Consider the following 17685-nt stretch of genomic DNA (forward strand, 5'->3'; position numbering starts at 1 on the left):
TGACTTACTATCTCTAAAAGTGACCATTACTTGCCTCCACTTATGCTTGTATCTGTAATTTCTTCATCTTTCTGATTCTTGTCCTACTGATTCTTGTCCTACTAAAACAAAAAATATGAAAACGTGAGTAAGTCTTAAAAAGAATGCCTGCAAGGAATAGCTCAGTGATTTCTGTTTCAGCTAATTGAAGCATTTTAAGAACAATTTTCAAGATAACTTTAGTCATATTGTAGAAGGTATACTATCATTGTAAATACTTTAAAAAAAAAATTAAAAATTACATTTATCATACAAGTACATACAAGTACTTATAATATTGCTCGTATCTGTCCTTATAAGATTAAATCAAAGCACATGTCATACACCCCCTACTCCTTTCCAAGTTGGGTGAGGTGATTTCTTTCCTCTACATGTAGGTATAAAGAAGCACAGAACAGTTCTTATGCAGAAAAAAGACAAAGATAAAACATTTATTGTTGTGCAATTCATTACAGTACAAACAGAGAGAATGATGAACAATAAGGTTCAAAGGTTATAGGAAAACTTTCCAGTCTATGACATAGCAGCACATTATGGCACTCCTTAGAGAGACTATCAATCATCATAAAATAGGCCTTTCTTTAATTTCACCACTATGCTACACAATCATATTACTGTGGTACTAAGTGGCCAAGTGATTAACAAAGTCTGACCATCTTATGTTAGACAATTTAGTTAAGGACACATGATTGTTTCACAAACAATATTGATAGCCAACTTGGAATAAAATTGAGATCCATTTCCTGACTACCATCAACACTGCAGTAATCCCTTAAAGCTGATATAGGCTTGGTTTTTTTAATTCTATTTGACTGTCTCTCATATTGCACAACATCAGCCTTCTAATTTAGGCTAAGTGACTCAAAGCAGCCAATTAGTCTAAATCTCTTTTCAACATGTTGGACAAGTCCTCTGCTGTGAGACCACACTCAGTTCATCATAACTGTTTGGATCAGACTCCAGGTTACATGCTCCTACTTTAGGCCAACACTTGGCATAAGGAATATTTATACATGTATTCTGACATCCAAATGGCTCCACCAGTGGTTCTTTGAATGTCGCATCACATTGAGAAACATATCCAAAGTCCATCGTGGTTCCGTGAGGCAATATGAAAGATTCTGTGCATCATAATGTCTTAATCCCTGAGGAACTTTGATGCTCAGCTGGAACAGGCAGTGTTGGGATTTGGTCAGGGCACACAGTCAGCCTCAGTGATGTACTGCAGACTGAAACTGCACTTTTGCAGCTCTTAGTCGGCAGGATGCTCTGGACATGAGCGATTCACCTCAAACCATTCATCTATGCACCTGAAAAAGGAACAAGGAGGAAACATGTAAGTTTAGCGGTACTGAGAGGTACAAATACTGAGGTACAAATACTGAGTCCCTGACCACACTAAAATCTGATGATAAAGGAATTTCTCTTAAAGTCTGAATCTACACCTAAAATGCCTTGCTAACAGTACAAGCTACTCCGGTGGGTTGCTAGCGTTTGCATGCTAATGCACAGCAGTGGCAGTTGATGGTGTGGCAAGAGGCTTGATGTGACACATGACCTCCCATCTTGTAAGAATTTTACCACCAAGGCCTGTGACCTCTGCTTACTATATGCAGCTTGGGAATCTCCCTTTTACTGCACCACAGATTCAGCATGCCTGAAAACATGATCAGCTTATTCATACACTGACATATTTGACCAGTTAGCTGACTAATCAGGGTAGACTAGGCCTTTGAGTTGTGTCAATCTGACTATTGAACTCTGTAAAAAAGGTGTGACTTTCCCTTAATGTCAAACCATTCCTTTAAAACATTCATAAGAGCAAGAAGGTGTGTCTGTTTACTTTATATATACACAAAGTAAATCTCCACCAAGTCACAACTATCATTTACCCTTTGTGGTAGACACAGAGGCAAGGCAGCCTGGCAATGGTGTCTCCTTGTTCCAGATTTTCTAAACAGATGGTACACTCCCCAGAGTCTTTGGATAGGATGTCCTCTGAGAAAGACAAAACGGACAGAAAAGAAATGAGCAAAGAGCTGCCTCGCACACCAAATGTTCAGTCAACTGAGTCCTGCACAATCATCTGTTTAACCTTTGATACCAGAATACCTGTTCTCATCTAAGCACAGATAAGAGTGGGGGAAGCAGTCTCCAAGTGGAATAGACGGTGGTCGGTATGGAAAGTGGTTTCACTATTAATCATTCTGTTCTTTATGTGAAAATGTGATTTAACAGCCGAGAAAAAAAAGAGTCTCAGATCAGACAGACACATTATCAGGTGATGATTTTGTCTTACGTACTATATTTACGCACAAAACAAGATGTGATAAGCCTTTGTGTCAGTATCAGAGGTAAATGAGTAACTATTGCTTTTAGTGCACTGCAGTGTTTTTATGAAAACTTAACAAAAGGCAGACCCAGTCAAATGTACATATAAAGTATTTATACCAAACTACACGGGATGATGATGGGTTTGTCCTTTCAAATTAAACGTATTCCATTGCTGGGGAAAACGGAGGCGTTGACTGAGAAGTCAATGCCCAGTGGAACTATATTAAACGTTTCTACAATAATCTGTCAGTTTAATTTATTGACAAGTGCAAAGGCTCTTTGAGCTTTATTCATTGTCTGAGTTTTAAATGCAACAAGCCTGAGTTAGATGAGGTATAGAGCAATGTCTATACAGGTTTAACACATGGCGTGCATGTGTTAAACCTGTACATTTATGATAAGTAAAGTGTCACTGACTAGTATACAAGCTGCATTTGTACGTTTATCAGAAACATGCATGTTGCTGTGAGTGTGTGCGGTCTGGCAGCTGTGTGGGTGTGTATGTGCGTAAATTTAAAAAAAAAAAACACATTGTACACATTCTGCAATCTCAAACCTGGGAAGTCTTTACCACAATGCGTGTGTCGTGATTGTATCTGACGGTTTCAAAAGACAGTATCTGTTAGTCTTTCCTGCGTGTGCACAAATAGGTGTGTGTGTGTGTGTGTGTACTCTTTACAGGTGCTAATAAACTAAATGCATGCATACAGACTGCAGCACAGACGTGCAGCTGCATCGCCTGTTTGTGTTAGGTTTTGATATTTTCCTGCTGCGCTGTCACAATTTAGTACAAGGGAATCCTTCTCTAAAATCCTTCTTATACCTGTAACTTTTTGAAAAGATCAAAAGACCAATGATAATCATCTAAGATGTGATACATTGTTATAAAGAGATTGGAAACAGGTCCAATTTAATGACTTGTACTTCTAAAGTAATGTAATCATTAAAAAATAATATTCACAGGTCATATTTTCGTGGTTACAAAGGTGGGGGCTGTTGAAGGGGTCAAAAAAACAGAAATGTGATATCAAGTCACGTAAACTCATAACATCTGCTGAGGCGCAGAGTTTCCATTTGGAGTTCTGTACAAATGTTGTTGAGTTGATTCGTTGTGTACATGTACGGAATACCTCCGCTGCACATACGCAACAAAGTCCTCCATACGGACTTCTGGAAGTTACTTTATCACAGCTGTCATACTTCATGCATCTGTAAGTGTGTGAAGATTCAGTGCCGTGTATGTGTGGAAATAGCTTCATCAGAGGGTCTGTATGTGGCTCTCTGTGGGCAACTGTGTCCCAGAAACTTCTTGTAATTACATTCACAAGAATTGTTGCCTGCATGTGCAGCATGCCTCCTTCTGTAGATGCCGACCTCCTGAAATCAGGTCCTCTGTGCAGAAACTAAAATGCGAACAAGTACGTTCTCAGCCGGTGGCCAAAGGTTTCTGCCGTCACATTTGCAACTAAATATAACTGACATTTAAGGGCCGATTCATATTTCTTGTGTCCTTAAGGATCCACGTGGGTCCATGTTATGTAAATTCTACTATCTGCCAAAGTCTGTAAGGGTTCCTGTGAACCCTGAGCAAATCAAACTGTGTTACTTTGAGTGTGGAAAACAAAAACAAAGTACTTTCAATGATATTTTCCTTTGTTAGATATTTTCTTGTTGTTTCACCATAAAATGCAAACATGGGTGATTCTGAGTTTGCTGAATAAGTATTACTTTTTTATTTTTTACCCCAACAAGTTTGATAAGGCATCAGTAAGAAGAACTGCTCATATGTAGTGTCTGCAGTTGCAGATGTGCATGTCCTGAGACACCTACATTTGCCTTTTTCATTGTTTGTGTTTCTTTTAAGCAAAAAAAAAAGTAAGTCAAGTTTATGATGTAATAGTTTGCTGCTTAACTTTTACACAAGACTTGTGAATTCTGGAGTCCCTAGAACAGATTGTGGAAAAAGCATCTCAACATACTTAAAAACGCTGCGCACCATCTACACAAAATATTGTCAAAATAGTGTCTTCAGTCAGAGGCTTCTTCAGCGTAACGACTCTATACAGTGACATTTTACTTTAGATTCTATATTTTCATTAATATGTACTAGAATAATCTTATTTCCCCTGGGGATCAGTTAAGCATCATTCAATGAATAGTATCAAAGACTTTTCAGAATCCCCCGCTCCCACAGCCTTACTGTTGTAGGTGAGACGTGTTTTGCTGAAACACATGAGCAGGTGCTTCTCTATTTCATCCCCTGCCATGAACTTGGAGCAAACAGGACAGTGGAACCCTGGAAAGAAAACATCAAGACAAAAATCATGAGGACCCTGATGTAGCTCTCTCATAGCCTTTTATTGACATGTACACAAGAGAGGATGTGGGACTGTTATTTGTGCTTTTCTCTGAAGCAGCACTTTGTGACCCAACACCTGCATGCAACTCACAACGCTCCCTCTCCTATAATATGTAACCATCTGCTTACCTAATACAAGCTTTGGATGTCCTCGCCCAATTCAAATAGCAGACACATAGTTAAGCAGAGGCAATAGATTGCACTTTTATTGATAAATCCAGTTATTAACTCATAATTGACCCGCATACACAAAGCCTCCCTGCATATCTTCTATGCTGCAAAAAGATTTTTAGGTCAAGAGCTACTTGACCTTAGATAAGCTGACCTCCTGTTAAACATTGTAGCACTTCCACAAAGAAAGGATGGACAAAAAAAAAGTATCATATGCACAGCTGGCAATTATCACTGCTCCAGCTGTGTACCTCATGCTTATGTCATGTGTTTGTTAAGGTGGTTTGTGAAGTCTGTGAACGCGTTGCTAAGCCTGCGGAGTCACAGTCCCGTGGCTGCCATGAACAAAGTTTATTGATCAGGTCATCAGTGATAAAACTTCCTCATTACCTATGCCAGTGATTAGATAAAGGGCGGACCAAAATTCTGCTGGGGACTTTTATGGATCCCTTTATAAAACAAACAAACAAAAAATAGGGCAATTCTAAGGGTTCTAACAGGAAAGCTGGGCTCATTTAGCAACATTCGTTTCTCAGTGATATGGATCTTAAACGGTTTTAACGCTCCTGTTGTGCTAGTTTGACTTCTGTTTTGTTGTGGTCTGATCTGGAGACAACCCCCTCGTTTAGAAACAGCTAGACATGCAGATTCAGGAAGTTTGTGCGCGTATGTGTGTGTGCGTGTGTGTGTACGTGGTTGCGTATGTGCCTGTCATGCAATGTGTAACCAGCAGGAAGCTCTTATCTGTTGACCTACATAGTGCACTCTTCCCTCTCAGCCAGAGTGAAAAACAGGCCCGTTTTACAAAACAGAGGAGAAGCAGAAGAAGGAAGACAAAGGGCAGCGCAGCGCAGCAGAGCCACCTGTGGCTACAATAAATGTGCAGAAGTGCTAAACAAAGGGCTCAGTCATCAGACAGCTATTAACATATCCCAGGTATCACATGTCAAATGGAAAAATACTCAGCAGCTCTGACAACGACTGTAACAGTTTATGACTGTCAAAAATTAAATAAATCCGACATGAAGCAACGTGTTGGGTTTGGAGTCATAAAGAGCCAGTATGTTACAGTTATTCTCAGTGAGATTAAAAAGGGCAGTATTAAGAGATAAGGATGTTACAGATGCTACAGCTAAGAGCAACGAATAAACTACAAATATAGCAAAAGATCAAATAAACAGCATTAAACACTGTTAGATCAATAATCACTGCTGAGTAACATCGACAAAGGAAAGATTAGGAGATCAGGAGATGAAAAAATTCTAATTAGTGAACTGCGCAATAACATTTACCCACATGTAACTGGTCTTTCAAAACCTTTTGTTGGTTAACCGTTAGGATTTTGTAACAATCTTACCTCCCAGCAGGCGAGGGGACAGGTGAGCCGGTAAGGACCCTATAAGGAGCCTGTGGCCTTCAGGGGGCAGCTCGCCCTCATCACCATCTGTGGCATCGAGGCTCTGATTGTGTGACCCCGATCTGCCGCCTCCTGGGATACTCATCCCGGAGTGGGCTGGCACTCCATTCGTGTATCGGATCCGGGGGCCATCGGGACCATTTGTGTACCTGAACCCCCCAATCCTTTCCCCTCCGCTGGTGTTTACAGATGGGAGATCGGAGCTGGAATAAGCCCGAGTTCTGCCGTCAAACACTGGGCTGCTCTGTTTGCCCCCCATGCTCTTCCGGGCTTTCCTCTACTAGGTTTTTGTGAGCACTTTAAAGTTTTTAGCCACGACACATAATTACAGCGAGTCCAGAACAGATGACACCAACAAAGGAAATGAAGCCTAAGTCGTGTGCAGGGAGGTGATCCAGCATCACAGTTTCACGGTGCGCCCCGTGCGTAAAGTGCGCACTCGCTGACGCCAAACTTGATTTGTTTCAATTGTTCTTTTTCTTCTTCGCACAGACCTTCCCTTTTGTGTCAACAGTGGAAAAAATAAAACGAGTTAGATCTGTTCAATTAAACGCCCTTAGCTGCCTCGCTTCAGATGAAAACATAAGCGCAAGTGTTGGCCTAAAGCTCGTCTGGTCCAAGTTTGTTTTTGTGCTGAACTGTGGCCGTCTGGAAAGAAAAATAAAAGCAGGGATTGCCCTCCTCCTGTGGCGGGGCGGCTAGGTCAAACGAACCAAAGTACACGGGATGATGATGGGTTTGTCCTTTCAAATTAAACGTATTCCATTGTTGGGGAAAACGGAGGCGTTGACTGAGAAGTCAATGCCCAGTGGAACTATATTAAACGTTTCTACAATAATCTGTCAGTTTAATTTATTGACAAGTGCAAAGGCTCTTTGAGCTTTATTCATTGTATGAGTTTTAAATGCAACAAGCCTGAAACCTACACTGAATCATTCTGCTTTTCCATATTAGCACAAGAGCTTAATTTGGGTCATTAAAAAGCATGCTACAAATGCCTGGATTTCAAAGGCGATTAATGAAAAAGGAAACTAAATAAAATTAGCAATCACACTTTCAGATGAGACTTGGTCTTTACACCAGCCACAAAAATGACACAAGAAGTTGACTGAAAATCAGTGGGTCTCATAGAGGAATGATTCCTTCAGTATCATTGGAGCAGTGTGGGGTCAACTTGGTAGAAAAAGGAGCAAAAGCTAAGGAACAACTAACATCCAAAGAAGAGCTTTGGAATGTCCCCCAAGACCCCTGGAGAACTATTCCTGAAGACTACTAAGAGGGTTCAGGGTGCCGTTTTTGCCTTTCACACTGTATTTCCATTCATTTTTGCTCATGTTTTTCTGACATTATACAAACAAAAAAGAGTCAAGACTTACACATGTTGTATGTATTTGATTATTACTTAATTATCACTTGAGTGTTGTAGCTGGTTAAACTGAAACTTTGTAAGAGCTCAACATGTTATGTATGTAAAGTGTTATTCAACATTTATTTAAAAAAAAAAAAACAGCTTTCATGCTTTTACTTTGAATCATTGGCTTCCTGTGTGTAACCCAAAACTCCAGCTTGACGCAGCTGCACGTGACGTCAGCTTAAGTAACACCAGCAGGCTGTGAGCGCCGCAGTAGGTCACCAGTGCACTCTGAGATATCAAAATCCCTCCATGTTTGGTGTTCGTGTTGCATTAACTTGAGGCCATTAAGGAAGTGTCAGTTCACACATTTTATTGACCAATGTCACACACACATCAGAGGACAAACAGAAGATACGCAGCATGACAAAACATTCAAGTAGGCAAATTAGAAAGACAAATGAACAAATAAATGGGGAGAAGCTCTAACAGAGTCTTGCATATGGATCTGGTGGTTGAAAGCGACATGGGGCCTGAAGCGTTGCAGTGCACTGGATGGGACACCGAGCTGAACGAAAAGTGAGGGCAGGGGGTGGTCAACAACAACAACTATTCCCCCCACCCCCTCTCTGTGACATCGCCCTGGGGTGTGGGTGTGCCCTTGTTAAACTTACGACTTGGAGAAACCTCTAAATGAGATAGCTTTAAAATAACACACCCAAAAGAGATTTGGCAATCTTTAGGAGGGAATATCCTCTAATTGTGCAAAGAAATGAGATCAAACCTTAAACCACCAATAACCAGGAAGACAACAGGATACAAGACACAAGGTGTCAGGTGACTATGAAACACGCAGACCCAGGGGCGGGTTAAGCTGCAGCATGGGCCTCTGTGACAGTCATAAGAGAGCAACACTAATTAGAATGCCAAAAGGTGACTTTAAACTATTTCAGGTGGACTGCTTTGCAAACACAAACACACTTCAAAATATAATGAATGCTACTGAAGAGCTGCACTCACAGGGAGCAATTGTGATGAGGGCTTGTTACTGTAACCTGCACGAGGATGTAAAGTGTGTTTGAATTCCCACACATTGAGAGTTTCCCCACCTGAATCTGTGTCAGAAGCAACTGTACATCCTTACATGGCTCCCTCCTTGATTCCTCCACGTAGTGGAAGAATACACCTGCTAGAACTCTCTCCTTCCTCAAACTCTTGTCACTCCAGTTGCCTCATGTAGCCGCAAACTGTCAGTTTTTACCTTTTCATCTTTCTCACATGCATCCTTTGTGTGAGACAAACAGAGAAAGTAAGCTATCTGCCACATTCATCTCCACAGGGGGAATTGTATATTGCCGTAACATCTGTCTGTCTTTCTGCATAACAAAGCTGATGCAATATTGCTGTACTGTGGAACTTTAACTAACCAGACAGTGAAGGATTATGATATTTGCATTGTACATGGCTACTGCTCATGTAGCTCCAAAGTGTGTGTGTGTGTGTGCATGTGTGTGTGTGAAAAAGAGAGATGGGTGGGGGGGGGTCAACAAAGTGCACTCTTTGGGAAGCAAAGCCACTGAGACATTCAAGAACATGGTGGTGCATTTTCAGCAAACTGAATGCAAGTATGTGTGAAAGGTGTTGTTCAAATGGGCAAAAGTGTTGAGTTTCAGGACAGCTCTGCCCAGGCTCATGCCTCTTCTTAGGGGATCATCACTGCTGGCTAACCCCCATCTGCTGGTGGTCGGGCCCAGGTTCCCCCTCCATGTCAGCGTGGTAGTGCTCAAAACTATCATCTTCAATGTCTGGAAGACCTAGCAGCTAATAGAAGGAGAAAGAGGAAGAACACTATATTAGAGCCACATGTCTTTGTTTTAAGGGAACTTAAGTTGCTCATGTCCAGCCCTTCATTTTCAAAGTGGGAGTAGCTTTACAGTTCAAGTTCTCTTATAATTTGCCTTTTGCAGCCTCAAGCAACAACTGTAACCCAACTATGTGAAATATATTGGATTTAGTCATTTCAAACTTAAAGATTAATTACTGCCGGAGTTTAATCAGAAACTGTACACACTTGTTTCCGATATATACTATTGTTAATACATCATTTATTTTTCCAAAAGGAGAGCAGTTTGACTTTTATGCTATCACAAAATCTATTGTGAGCATGTACAGTTTGACAAGAAGGTAGAAAATGACACATTTGAAACTTTGTAGAGCTTGTCCATAGGTGTCTTTGTTAAACAATGCATGGCAGAAAATAAGATCTCCTTTAAATATCTCCACTACAGTTTTATGATCATATATGAATTGATGCCTTGTTTCTTGGCTAACACTGATAGCATATTCGTCATCAGACTGAAATGACTGTAAATCTACTTCAGTAAAGAAATTTAATTGAGAAACTTGATGTCTCTTTCACGTTTGTACAACAAATATTAAGCTAAATCTAATTGAGAGTTAGCTTAGCATTATACTGTAAACAAGCTAGCTGGTCTCTTTACCTAGTGGATAAAAAAAAAAAAACTTTGAAATCTTATACATGTTTGCTTAACCAACTGAAAAGTTGTTTTCATGGAAAGTTATGTGCTGACTGGGTACAGCCACTCATCTTGTTACCATAAAGTTGCCAGACAACCAGATAAGACTATAAAGTTCATGTCCCCATTACATAAGGTGTTAATTGGTGAGCTTTGAGCTGGTAGATTTTTGTAACTACTGGTTAGCAACTGTAAAGGTAAAATAAAAATCCCTTCAAAACCTTTGAAAACACCAAACAGTAGGGACATTCTTAAAGTTAATATACAGCCTTGAATCATGGCTTCCTGTAACTTTCATGTGCTATGAGATAAGCAAGGCGGTACTGAAATATCAGATGTCTGGGTGGATTTCAACATGACATTTTTCAGTAGCAGGGAGAGCAGAATGTTGTAGGGGCTGTTAAAGAGTTAAAGTTTGCTGGTTGTGGCTGAAGCAGTGTGTTAAAATGTAAACTGTGGTTCTCGGAGCGCCTTTTGTTTCCTTACAGGCCTGAAGGACGTGAAAACCTTCTCCAACACCTCCAGCAGAGTCTTCTTCCCACAGGAAGAGATGTAATCCTGGGCCAGCTGGAGAAAAGGAAGGCAGTCCTCGCTCTCACTCCACACATGCTACACGCAGAAATACATACACACACGCGATTAACATCTTTCTCAACAACCGTGGAGAAAAGAAACAATGCAAGCAATTACTATGACAAGAATTGATTTTACTTGGTTTAAACACAGCATTTCATGTGATGAAATGGGTGCAGATAAGTGGGCCACACTGACATATAATGATCTGATAAGTAAAGCTGAAACCGGGCTGATGCAGCGTGAAAAAAAGAACAAAAATGAAACCTGATAAACCAAAGATATTTTCATGAAAGTCATTTAGACATATAGTGGACAGAGAAGTCCAAGTGACATGAAAGGGTGAGAGCAAACTACGACCTAAAGAAAAAATTCTAAATGTGATGACTGAATCAGAAATCAATCATTTGATAGATTTCTAGACCTTTAAACAGTAGTGCATAGCATGAATTAACATTTCCTGTAGGGAAGCGATGTGTCATACTGAGTCAAAGAATACATGATTACTTCATGTATTTCATTTTTATCTTTTTACTTTTTGTGCAGGACTTGATGTTCTATATTACCTACATTATTATCTTTGAAAACAAACAGTAAAATGTGTCCTTACACATGCAAGTACACGACACAGTCATTTATCTCAAACTTTAACTTGTAACCCAGTCTGCTTGTCTGTTACTTGTGATGAGAAGTTTTAACTTCAAAGCTCAGACGAGAATCAGAAAAGGAAACAAGTGTACTATCAGTCAATAAAACAGCACCGAGTAAGGGTCAGTTTCTATCAAATCCAAGAGTTCTGATCAGATTAAATTCAACTTCCTCAATTACGACAAGTGTGTGCGACTCACTCAAAGCTTTTTACAGGAACTGTTAGATAAATAAAGCTGTGTGTGATAGGCCACTGGAGTGATGTTACTTTGCTTACTTTAGTGTTGTTTAATTGGAGTCTAAAGGCCACACTGTTTGGTTATGTATTAGCTATTAGGGGTGCCCAGCCAAGCGTGTAGAACAACAGGCAGGTGTAACCCAGCTCTGAAACTCATGATTTCTGATGTTGTACATGAGAATCTTGTTTTGGATTTTGGTTAAGTGGAAGGTCTGAAATTGTTGTCATGTGAAATTTAAGAAAATTTCAAGAGATTTTTATACATCACGGGAATCAAATAATTCTTTCAAAAGCTTTTTATCCTAAAATACTCTGTGCACATAAGTCATAACAGTAAAATGCCTAATACAGAGGTTTTCAAATTGTGAGGCAGTCCTCTTCAGGAGGCTTTCAAACTGTTTCAGGCTCAGGTATAGAATTAAGGAAATATTACATTTGGGTATCAAATGATTAGCTTCAACTTCTGTGGTGTTAATGCGCTCAGACACATTTCTGTGAGAATTTCACTGTTTTTCCCAAAGTCCCAAACAAAATAAATACCTTATGACAGACAATTTAAGTATGTAGTGCAGTAGGCATATGTCAAACAGCAACATGTTGCTATTTTGCCCACCTGACTCTCTGGTGTTTGTGAGAATAAACAGCCTAATTGTAATCCAGGAATTGAGTAAAGCTAAGCAGAAAAATACCTTCCCAAACTTTATCTGAGAGGAGGGTCAACTGCCTGAAACCCCCTCCTTAATATGCAAGGGTGCCAATCTATGTATGGAGACACACCTACATGAGGAAGTCCTGATAGTGACATGAAAATAAAATAAAACTAACTGCAGTCTATAAACATATTACTACAGTTCCGCAGATGGAGTTACTGGCAATCTCTCTGTCTGACTGTTCAGGGGTTGTTGCTCCAGTTTTGCCACTGATGGACCGACTGTCACACGAGTACGTGTTTTCACATCACAAGCTAACCTCAGTGGCCATCAAATTACGAGCAGAGAAACAGCTGAAAAGCCAAATGTCATAATTGTTGTGCTTTTTCAGCAGCTAAACACTGTTTCACATGGCTTCAAACTACTGCAATAGCCTGACGGGGAATTTAAAAAAGGTGGAAAAACCAGCATGCATTCATTTCACGGAAACAAAAAGAAAGTCCTCAGTCCTTCACTATTAAGGCAAAGACATGTTTTCAGGTTATATTTTTAGGTTCTAAAAAAGAAAAAAGAAAAGTAAAACAACAGGTGTGTTGTCTGTGGTCTTCTTTATGTAGAGTGTCTGCAGGTCAGCTCATTTTCCATTGTAGTTGTTGGTAATGGTCAGAACTGTTAACTGTTCTGCAAATACAGAATATGTTGGCATCATGCATTGGTTTGTTTAGATGCCATATTGCAGTCATGCATTCACTTCCTGTGATGGTGTCTTTTATTTGTATGGGCGGTGAATTCTAACTTCAGGGTATTGTCTCTACACTCAAACTGAAGGGAGTGTTACGTGTGCATGTGAACATGCATCAACAAAGCATGAATGCATGAACCCCCCGTCCTTATGAGGATTCTGTGGCTTTTTGAAGGAAGACGTCAGCTCTGATGTGGAAATGCTAATATGTGTCATATCTCTGTTGTGCAACTTGTTAGGACGTTACTGTACAGGACGCCATTATGGTGTCATATTTATGGGTACGAACAAATGACCTACCTGACAAGTTTGTTCCTTTCCAACAGTATAAATTTTAATGGGTTGTGGCAACCAACTCATATTCACTTGTCGTAATTAAATTTTTTTTTATATCTGCGAGGAAGGAAAAATGTATTCCTTTAATGTTCAGTGCAGTTCTATTACGCATATTAATGTAAATATTGATATGTTTGTTACTGTACTTTTTGCACAGTTACATTGTTTTTTCATGTCACCCTTCACATATAAATTCCTTAAGTTTAGAGGTAGTGAAGGTGATGTCCTCTGTAGTCCCTTTCTCACACACCTAAAAGAGCTGTTTGAGAGTTCACATCATAAACTATGTAAAGACAGAGTCACAGTCACTGCTTTATGGACTACAGTTTTGAGGCACTGAGCTTGGCACTTGGCCATCGCCATGTTGGTTTTAAGAGATTGTACTCAGAATTTGGATTTAATCTGACTTGAAAACAAGAGGATGCCCTTAAAGTCGGGACTTTTTCATCAGTGTAGCCATGCCCTGAAGCATAATCAACAATACTTAAAAGGGCCATAATCTACACTCTAAGTATCCTGTCATATAGAATAAGAGTTAAAGCAAAGCTTGAAACCTGAGATTGAGAATCATGGAGGAAAATGTATTGAGGTAATAATTCAAGGGAGAAGCAGTGAAAATGCAGGCTTATGGCACTCCTCTGCAGATGCTTCAGACCCAGAGGCTACATCCATCATTTATGCACAGTCTAACATTTAAACATGGTTTCAGAGTTAAGTTTAGAACTTGGTTTTAAGTAGATTTAAACTAAGAGCTGTGGTTAGGCACTTGGAGTTGTGAATGAGAAAAGGTACGTGAGATGCCCTGCTGATAGCAGTATTAATGGAGAGAGAATAACTAGATTTTAAGAGTCCTGCAGAGTGACAGGTAGTTATTCTACTTTGTTTGAGAGTGCACAGCTGACAGAGAACTGTGGCCGTATGGGCAGTGTGTGTATCTGTGCACTCATGAGTGAAAGGGCTGTAACAATTGACAAGGATTAGATTACGGAGCAGCGGAAAGCTTTGAGTTGAGAGGTAGATAATGAGAAAGAAGAAGGAGGAAGATGGAAAAAGAAGTTGGTGCTAAGACACAGCATATGGCATATATATATCAAAGTACTTGCTTCATGTGTGTTCGTTAGATAAAGCTCTGCCACATTTTTCTTTGACGACATCCTCATTAGGAGGGCTTCATTGTGCAGATGAAATGTTTTGCTATTTTTCAGCAGGCTTGAAAAAAACAAAACAAACTGCTGCGTTGCTGCTCTGTTGTTTGTGGGACAGTCCAGATAAAGCGTGCAAAGACACCATAGGCACGGTCTGTGTGACATAATATGTTATTGACTGAACAGACGCCCTGACTCCTGGGTCATCTCCATCTGCTCCCACCCTGTTGGCCGTATCACCGGAGGAGGGAGGGAGGAGGGAGGAGGGGGGAGGGAGGAGGGAGGAGGGAGGAGGGAGGAGCAATGAGGGCGGGCCTTTTCTCTTGGGGCTTCAGGACTCATAACGCCACCACTGCACCACACTCTATAGGATATAGCGAGCTATTACAAAATGGCTTGTGAATAACAATCAAAGCTATACTGCGACTAGCATTGAGAGATCGAGCTCTAATATCTGGTGGAGATGTGTGAATTTTAATGGCCTACAGAGGTTACATTTACCAACACAGGCAGTATAAGAACTGTGCTTTCTGAGGCTGATTCTGATGTTGTCCAAAGCCTGAACATGTGGCTTTTACTTAATGGGAAATAAATACAATGAAGGGATCTGATATTTGACCACAGTAAAAGCCTATCATGTTGATAGATTGGATTAATCAAATAATATTGTTGTTAAACAGTTTCATGTAGCTCAGGAGGTGGACTGGTTGGATTCTAACCTCAAGATTGCTGGTTTGATCTTTAACTGGCCTATATATGGTCTATATATTGCGACTCACAAGATGGGCAAGATGTTTGACCCCCACTTTTTCTAAATAATAATTTGCTTTTTAATAAAAATATCTACCAACTCAATGTAATGAAACATCAACAAAAACCATGTCTTGGTCTACAGGCAAACATTTCTAATGAGGGGCAGGTTAAGTTTGGACAGTTTGTGCAAGAAAACTCAATAATAATTCTGAAAGATTAATCGTCACTGTTAAATAAAGAACAAATCCTAAATTTTCACACGAGAAGTCAGAACTCTGAGATACTGAGCGAGAATTGAGAGATAGTATGTAAATTGGAATATTGATAAATTCATCCAGAAAGGTTCATGTCAAAACTGTGAGCTGCCTGCATTATGAAATGCAAAGTCATAATTCAGAGATATTATGTTAGAAATTCTAACCTCAGATGTTTCAGATGCTAAGTGAGAATAAGTAAATCGGAAAAGTTAACCTCAAATCTTTCAAGTACTAAATCAGAATTCAGAGATAAAAGGAAAGGGAAATGTCATGTTTAAGGATAGTAGCTCAGAATTTTAAGATTGCACGTCAGACATTCTAAAATCAAAATCTTTAGGCACGAATTTTGATATTTAGCAAAGAGGATGTTTTCTTTAGCACTGTGGGATTTTCCTTATCTAGTATTTTTGGTCTATGTCTTCACGTAGTGGATCTGCTGTTGGGAAGAGGTAGACATCAATCTTCCTCTCTAAAATATATATTTAATTTAATTTCCGAGGCCCCTTTTTTGTTTTAAATTTAAAATTTTCGGCCTGCTGTTTTTAACCCGGTCAGCTTGATGGTGTTGCCATCACATGCAGTTACTGCTGATAATTCGAAAAGAGGCTTTGCCCACAAACAGAAATGACATCATACCCTCCCCTCTTCGCCCTTAAGCCCCCCTCGTCTTTTCTCACACGCCCATAAACTGAAAAACCGGGACTAACCGAGACAACCCCACCTCCAACCCAGCTTCGACACACCTTCAAGAACACACACACACATACATAGAGCTTGAGGCCCTGCAGCAGCTCACTTACAAAGCTGTCGGTACCTCCGGGACACAACACGTAGAAGGAGACCCCGGGCTCTGCGTAAAAGTCCAGCCGCCTCTCGTCGTTCTCCTCGGCGAATATGAGGTCGAACGGGTTCCCGGAGCACCACTTCTCCGCCGCCTCCACCAGATGCTTGAACTCCATCCTCTGTTATCCGGTCTACGGTGTCCCTGGCTCCGGAGATTGATTTCTATCTCTCTAGCCGTCGCGGCGATGATGCTCAAGACACAAATAACAGCTGATCGAACGGCAGCATCAGCAGCCTCCTACAGCATCTCCTCTACTGCACCCTCTGCATGGCCTGGGAATAAAGATAACGCTGCTTGTGCACGGATCCTACCGGGGACTGGTGTTCATCCGATCTCAAAGCCCCATTCCTCTCTTCCTCCCCACGTTATGAAATCAGCCCGTCGGTCGCATGCATGCATACGCAGGAGGACGCTGGAAAAAACGCGATGACGAACAGCGAAGCCGGGCAGCCGTCCATCTCCGGGGTGCTTACGGGCCAATCTCCAAGTTTCTGTCAGATAGAATACTGTAACATTTTAACCTGGTGAAATCATCTGCGAAGCCACGAAATTGATATAAATGCCGATACAACATATATACTAAACCTCAAAATAGTACGCCATGACCAAGTCGACCAAAAAAAAAAAAAAGTCACACAAGCATCTGCGCACATAATCACAGAAAATGATGCACCCAGTTTTTCTACTTGTGTTTATAGGAGCAGTGTTTTAGCTATTTGTCGAGGCGTGTGTTTAAACTGCCTTTGAATCTGCTTAGAATACAGATGGAAAGTTGTGCGAAACTAAAAGTTTATCAGACCTTTTGGTCATTGGCCAGTTAATGGACCTAATTTTAATATTTTCTAGTATAACATCCTTATTTTATGATAAGAAAGAAAACCCCTACTTCTCTAATAATAACTCGTAATTCTATCCCAATGAGTGATGGGAAAGAATAGAAATAGCCTACACATTGACTAGTAAACTAAGTACTTCCGGTAATGAAAAGTATAAAAGATAGTGCCTATCTACTATCTGCTGGCATCAAACTACAGTCTTTTAGTTTCTTGGACACATACACTCACACACTCACACACACAATTTTAGACATCTTCTCTTGTGGGAACCACTTCTGAACAAAAACACTGTCTGCAGTGTTTACATAAAGCCAGCTTGCTGCCATTATCCAGCCTGACCCTCCCTGCTCCCTGGAGTCTGAGCCAGTGCCACCAGAGGGCGAGTGGAACCGCTGTGAGGCCCCGCGTTGGCGCTCCAGCAAGCTGGGAAGAAGAAGATCCCAATGCACCAGAAA

The 17685-nt window shown here is 40.5% G+C and overlaps 2 protein-coding genes across 2 annotated transcripts; both read right to left on the reverse strand.

Moving 5' to 3' along the window:
- Nucleotides 1-456: 456 nt before the first annotated feature.
- On the reverse strand, nucleotides 457-7159 carry LOC140274944 (E3 ubiquitin-protein ligase znrf2-like). Its single transcript, XM_072370330.1, has 4 exons — nucleotides 6261-7159; nucleotides 4574-4669; nucleotides 1932-2037; nucleotides 457-1349 (listed from the first exon to the last, which is right to left on the reverse strand). The coding sequence occupies exons 1-4, from the start codon at nucleotides 6577-6579 to the stop codon at nucleotides 1292-1294; spliced, it is 579 nt and encodes a 192-aa protein (XP_072226431.1). The 5' UTR covers nucleotides 6580-7159; the 3' UTR covers nucleotides 457-1291.
- Nucleotides 7160-8029: 870 nt separating this feature from the next.
- On the reverse strand, nucleotides 8030-16862 carry mturn (maturin, neural progenitor differentiation regulator homolog (Xenopus)). Its single transcript, XM_072370331.1, has 3 exons — nucleotides 16351-16862; nucleotides 10695-10817; nucleotides 8030-9492 (listed from the first exon to the last, which is right to left on the reverse strand). The coding sequence occupies exons 1-3, from the start codon at nucleotides 16507-16509 to the stop codon at nucleotides 9385-9387; spliced, it is 390 nt and encodes a 129-aa protein (XP_072226432.1). The 5' UTR covers nucleotides 16510-16862; the 3' UTR covers nucleotides 8030-9384.
- Nucleotides 16863-17685: the final 823 nt, after the last annotated feature.

The sequence above is a fragment of the Leuresthes tenuis genome, unplaced genomic scaffold, assembly GCF_036924035.1.
Source record: "Leuresthes tenuis unplaced genomic scaffold, fLeuTen1.0.hap1 SCAF_18, whole genome shotgun sequence".
Classification (NCBI taxonomy): Eukaryota; Metazoa; Chordata; class Actinopteri; order Atheriniformes; family Atherinopsidae; genus Leuresthes; species Leuresthes tenuis.